Raw genomic sequence first — 6,717 nt, 5'->3', positions numbered from 1 at the left:
CTTCAACCTTAAAAAAATCAACTGGGATACCCCTCACCGAATATCTAATTATCTAAAATAATTGTTTTGGGACTTAGTCAACTCATGTAGTGCATCTTCTGTTATGTGTGTGTGAGAGAGCGAGAAAGAGAGTGTGTGTTTGTCTTATGTGCGGATTTCTCTCCATTAAGTTTTTCTAAATGAATCTTGCAGCGAGCTTTTGTCTGATGACTTCCAAATTAGATAACAAAAAGGCATCAAGTTTTAGACACATGTAGACTCAAGATTTTCACCTAATTTTCATCTTGTAAGCCTTGGACAATCTACACAAAATTTAACACACATGGAATCCGCATTCATCTTTATGTCTTCATACAATAGATCAACCATCCCCAGACTATCATAAATTTTGTTTATGGACGTATAATTTAGTGGTTATTTGGATTTAAAATTTAAGGTCCACTACAATTTTTCCTAGCCTATTCAAATTTTTGAATCAAATTAATTATACATGATGCAAAATATAAGTATTATGTGCAAATATATCAAGTTTCATATGAATGAGCATAAATCAACACAAACATGCAATTTGTCCACAGTTTATAATCTAATTCATGGTTCGAAATATATGCATCATAGTAGGCGAATTTATCTAATACACACAAGCATACAAATGCAAAAATAAAGCTGAAAATAAATTATTTTTTTAAATTTTTGAATTTTTTTTTCTTTTCTTTTCTTTGTTTTCAACAAGCACACAAAACAATAGAACATATAACAATTCGATATTTTTCTCTCAATGTCTAAAAATATAATAAGCAATATATAAAAATTAAGGGCAAGAAAGGAAACTAAATCCTCCCCTAGTATAAATCTAAATGTGATGGATAGACTGGCATGAAGGTTCTTAATCACTTGCTATATCTTTTCCCTTATTAAATGTGCTTAGGTGTCATGTTCCTTCAAAATACAAAAAATAATAATAATAATAATAATAATAATAATAATAATAATAATAATAAATAATAATAATAATAATAATAATAATAATAATAATAATAATAATAATAATAATAATAATAATAATAATAATAATAAAGAAAAAAAGTATAATGTGGAACGATTTACAGTAAGTTCTAACACATCCTAAAGGAATATGGGGATGAAGATATCTACTACTAAAAAGAATAAAAACTAGTAATCTACTAAAATCAATAAAATTTATAAACTACTAAAAGTAATCAAATTTACTATTCTTATATTCTATAAAGCAAAAATAAATAAAATGGTAAGTGCTTATTTATAGTCGTTAGCTTGATTCTGGAAATCTGCATCACAGATTTCTGAAGAAAGTTTTTAATGCATTCTCAATTTGCTACTTTTGACTTTTCTCCACTTCTAATTGATTTTTCAATTCTTAACTTCGCCTCATTCAATATGATATGATTTGCCTATTCCATCAGATTCGAAATATAAACTTCTCTCTTCCTCGGGTTTAGTCAGAAATACAATTGTTGAGCAATAGATAAAGCTGAAAGCATATGTATTAATTTTACCTTCATTAATTGCCACTTCTTTGCTTGCTTCCTTTGTAATTAATTTGTCATCCAATTTATATTCTTCTTCAATAATTGACATCTCATATGATTGAATGGTCGATTCACAATCTAAATCCCCAGGCAATGAATATTCTTAATTTCAGCTTTTTCAAGTGGATTATATTACGACCTTAGAAATTCGTCCAGATTACAACATCCTTGACAATTGTACCAAAAATTTGTTCGATAAAATCTCGTAAACGTACGGGATCATTAACAAGTGATAGATTTGACGAGAAGAGTTATCGTCCTACTCGGATTAAATTTCGATTTAGGTTTACTAGTTTCATATTGAATTCGTATTGTGTAACACAAAAGAGATATGATTTTGATTTATATTAAACTAATCTACAAAAGTGGTAAAAAGTATTTTTATATCAAATTATGAATGGTTGTATTGGATTTAGACTCTGACTATGGCTATGTATTTCAATTCTTGATTTATAATCAGCTCCATTAATTCGTTCTTGATAATCGATAAGACTGGTGTATTTAACTTTCTATTTCAAGAAAAATTAATTATATTCTAAAATGACCTGAGTCTATTTCTAGCACGTGTTTGAATTATTAGAAATGCATTAAATTTTAAATTATCTGCACGATTGCACACAATATAAATGTTATTCCTAACATCAATTTTACATGGTTTAAGTTTGCCGCATCCTAAACTTATTGTGAGTTTCCTAAAACCACAACAAGCAACTAATTATCTAATCATTAGCTACTTAATTAAATGAAATGGGTACGCTAAAGTAATCAAGAAGTGGAAAAAAATTAAACTACCAGTTCTGAATTAAAATTAATAAGCAATAAATTTCATCTTCCAATGAAAAAAGGAATGTAACTAAACATGTTTCTAAAGATAAAATAACAAGAAGAATGGAAAAACATCAACCAAAACTTATAACTACAAAAAAGAGATGTCATGGTCTAATTCTTATTATTAACTTCGAAAATTCTTCATGTTCTTGATTCCATCCACATGTTAAATTTGTTATCCTTTCCAATGGATATTGAATTGGCCCTTGTTTCTTGAATGATTTTTATGATATGGAATTGATTTGAGATGTAAGAGACAAATCCCTCAATGATTGTCCATGTCCTTTTTTTATATAGGGTGGAATTAGGTCAAAATTTACATCCAAATTGGGTTATAAAAGAGTTTCAATCAAATAAAAAAAGTTGTCTTCGCACAGACATGATTATGTCTCTGCGAAATTGTTAGTATTTTGGTCATAACTTTCTCTTCCGATATACGACTGGGGTGATTCAAAGTACGTTGGAACGATAACTCAATGAGCTACAATTCTTCTAGATGTAGAATTTCTCCAATTCGAATGCTTGCTATCTGAAAAATGGATATTAATCTCCGACTAAAAATATGAAATATAATTTGTGTTGTTGAAAATTGATTTTATGAAATTTTTTTAATTATATTTAACTCCTTTTGGATTTCTAATTGCATCCAATTGACTCCTAATAAACTTCAATTATTTTTTTGTGGTCTGAAGCATTTATTGGATATTTGCAATTTGGTCTTGAACTTTGAATTTCACCCTTTTTTGCCCGTTTTGTTCCTTTTGTCCAATTTCATCAATTGCGTCGAGTTTTACCTAACAAACACAATTAACACATAATTTAAATTGTAATTTATTCAAAACAATAATAAATACCCTTTTAATAGCATAGATAACTATACAAAATATAATTATCAATGTGTACCCATAATTTTTCAACAAAAAATTTATTTTTTACAAAATTGATTTTATTTATTTTTTATTATTATTATTATTATTTTTTTATCGAATATCACCTAATGTATGAAACATACAACTCAATAGTTTTGTATAAAAACAAGAATGATTAAATTTATTTTTGTTAGTTCGGATTGAAATTCCCGTCCGTCGGGTAGGGGTTAAGGCAGAGGGGGTTTTGGGAGTGGGAAAGATGAACACTACTTTTTATCTTTCTCTTTTTAGTTTAGTTATTTTTATTTATGAGTGAGTGGTTTATGTTTAATCTCCTTGCTAAAGTAAGAGGCATCCTTCATATGTGACTTGAAAGGTAATTTGGGTAGAATCATTATTTTGACCACAGATATAACAAAAGCGAAAGCTTGGAGACTGAAATGCTCTAATTGAAAGGTTGGAGATGAAAATGCAACAAGAACAATAGATTAGAAGATTCTTGTGCAAATATTTCATTGTAACTTTTTGACAATTTTATTTTCTTTGTGGTTTCATCCCAGAGAGATTTATCTAAACCAATTATCTAATCATTTCCTTGAATTTGTGGACTATTTTCAATTATGTGACCAAACGCTTCAGTGATACGGAGTTAAATTCTAGAAAATTCAATTCCAATCAATAATACTATTAAGAAGTTCAATACTCTTTTTTCAATTATTCCTCTTATTGGATCAAATGAATAATGTTTAATTATTTTTAGTTGATAAGAACATATATTGTAGTCGTATCATTAATTCCTAATTAGGAGGGTTAAATAATAGTTCTAAATGTTTGATTATTATTTATTCGTAATATGTTACACTTTTTCCCCGCACTCCATTTTCTAAAACCTCTTTTTTTTTCTTTTTTTCAAACTCATTATCAATCGCAAATTTCATGTGATCCACAATTTTTATCAACTTTGTAATCATACATTTCAATTTAAAATCTACTAGAAATTCATTTTTTAACTAAATCAAACAAAGGCTTAAAATGATTTAAATACATTTTAAAAGTCGAATTAATATTCCATATCGGGTTTCCAATATCTTATGTGATGAAAGGTTTGCAAACCTTTCATTTGTAACATCTCAAATTCCTAACCAATAAAAATTGTACCGTTATCTTGAACTTACAAAAGCATGTATTTGATTGATAAATGATTATTGATATGACCATTTTATCCAGGTTTCTTATTCAGGATTTTCTTTTTCATTTTTAATCTTTCAACATTACAAAAAGTCGGAGATAATCCCTTAACCAATTTTATCGGTACCATTCATCTCCGACCTTCCGAAAAACAGGCAAAGTTCGTTCTTTTGGCCCATTTTGACAGTTTAGAATCTTAGATCATGTAAAATGACAGATCTTCAATCATCTTTAACGAAGATGAAGAATATAAAACAACAAATTAAAAAAAGGAAAATTTGCAGCAAGACTTCCAAATATTTTCAAAATGTTGCAAATGAATCCCTTTAAAACAATTAGAAACATATTAGCAAAAATAAAGAATTCATAAAATGTTTAAAAAAAAAAAAAAAGGGTAAAAAATCTCATTTTCCTGCACTGAAACTCCCTCACCGCCACCCACGAAGCACCACCCAAGCCGACACCACCATCATTACTAAAAAGCTTTATCTCAATATATAAATCGTAAATATATGGAATGATGTGTTTCAACAATCAACAATCACTTAACTTGTAATTTTCGCTGAACTTACTTCTTTTACACTCTATCCATATCCGCTAACTTAATTGATGACGTGGACGATGTTTTCTTGCATGGCAATAATGGCCATCAAATGCAGGCCATGTGTCAAAAAAAATCCTAGTCTCCTTAAAAATTCGACCAACTCTCAAGGTATGCTCTACACCTGGTGGACACGAAAATTAAGAAGATTCAAAGGTTTAAGCAAGGGTTAAACTCAGACCTAAGCATGATTTTTATGTCACATCGTTTCATATCATACCATAAGATATTGGAATGAGCTCACGCTATTTGGCATCAAAAGGCAAATGCAAGGCAACACCATCAATTGGACAACTAGCAGGACAAAAGGCAAGTTAGAACGAGAAAATAGAATTGTCAAGACAAAGGAAAAGGCAAATGGCAAAATAAGAAGGCTAATATCGAATCTAGTGCCAGTAAGGCCATAGTTGCTGCAGTTGCACCTTGCCATAAGTGTGTAAGCCTCATTGTGGGGAATGTTTGTATGGGAAGAACGCCTGTTTTTGGTGCGGTAAGTTAGGACATATTGCTAAGGATTATCCCATGTTTACACAAAAGAAAGATGATAATAGTGAACACAAAATAAAGGGAAAAGCACGAGTTTTTATAATGACTCAAAAGGATGCAGAGGATAACTCAAATGCGATAGCAGGTATATTACTAATCTCTGATACACCTGCTTATGTACTGTTTGATTCAAGAGCTATTCACTCTTTTGTATCAACATCTTTCATTTCTAAATCTAGTATTAATTGTGGTAATTCAAAGAGTACACTAGAAGTTAGCATCCCCCTCAGGCAGAACATTGAACACAGATTAGTTCGCTAGGTCGGTGGATCTTAAAATTGAGGAAAAGACATTTGAAGTTGACTTGTATATGATAGAGATGAAGGACTTCGATGTGATTTTGGGTATGGATTGGTTAAGATATAATTATACAACCATTCGTCGTACAAAAAGGAAAGTGTCTTTTCAGAAATCAGGAGAAGAACAATTTTCTTTTCCTGGAATAAAGACCAACTCCATTTCTAACTAGTATCGATCTTACAAGCCCGAGAAAATGTTGAGAAAAGAAATATCTCAAGGGTTTCTAGTTAGCATCTTTGGAGAAAAATCGACAATAGTAAAGATTGAGGATGTACAAGTGGTACAAGAATTTATAAATATGTTTCCAGAAGAACTACCTGGTATTCCACCAAGTAGACAAGTGAAATTCACAATACATCTGGTTCTCGGAGCGGCATCAGTATCTAAAGCTCTATACAGAATGGCTCCAAAGGAACTTCAAGAGTTGAAAATTCAACTACAAGAATTGTGAGACAGTGGCTTTATTCGACCAAGTGTATCCCCATGGGGCATACCAGTATTGTTCGTAAAAAAGAAAGATGGAAGTATGAAGATGTATATCGACTATCGGGAGTTGAATCGTTTGACCATCAAGAATAGGTATCCTCTCCTGATAATTGATGATTTGTTTGATCAATTGAAAGGGGCTAAGGTATTTTCTAAGATCGATTTACGATCTAGATATCATCAATTGAAGTTAAAGCGAGTGATATACCTAAGACATCTTTTAGAACTCGTTATGGACATTACGAGTTTACAGTTATGCCTTTTGGGTTGACAAATGTACCAGTAGTGTTCATGGATCTAATGAATCGTGTATTTCATCAGTAGTTGGATC

The 6,717-nt window shown here is 30.2% G+C and overlaps 1 protein-coding gene across 1 annotated transcript; it reads left to right on the top strand.

Annotated features, from left to right (window-relative positions):
• Window positions 1–5,576: 5,576 nt before the first annotated feature.
• LOC111372612 lies at window positions 5,577–6,351 on the top strand. Its single transcript, XM_022994998.1, has 2 exons — window positions 5,577–5,852; window positions 6,070–6,351. The coding sequence occupies exons 1-2, from the start codon at window positions 5,577–5,579 to the stop codon at window positions 6,349–6,351; spliced, it is 558 nt and encodes a 185-aa protein (XP_022850766.1).
• The last annotated feature ends 366 nt before the right edge of the window (window positions 6,352–6,717 follow it).

The sequence above is a fragment of the Olea europaea genome, chromosome 2 (assembly GCF_002742605.1).
Source record: "Olea europaea var. sylvestris chromosome 2, O_europaea_v1, whole genome shotgun sequence".
NCBI classification, from domain to species: domain Eukaryota; kingdom Viridiplantae; phylum Streptophyta; class Magnoliopsida; order Lamiales; family Oleaceae; genus Olea; species Olea europaea.
Note: the sequence above shows the minus strand (reverse complement) of the source record. Positions and strands in the feature narration are given on the sequence as shown.

Bases quoted from the DNA above. Each gene is read 5' to 3' on its own strand.
- LOC111372612 (XM_022994998.1), top strand. From the start codon at position 5,577: ATGTTTACACAAAAGAAAGATGATAATAGTGAACACAAAATAAAGGGA. The intron at 5,853-6,069 runs GTTCGCTAGGTC...ATTTCTAACTAG, and splicing joins AGAACATTGAACACAGATTA to TATCGATCTTACAAGCCCGA.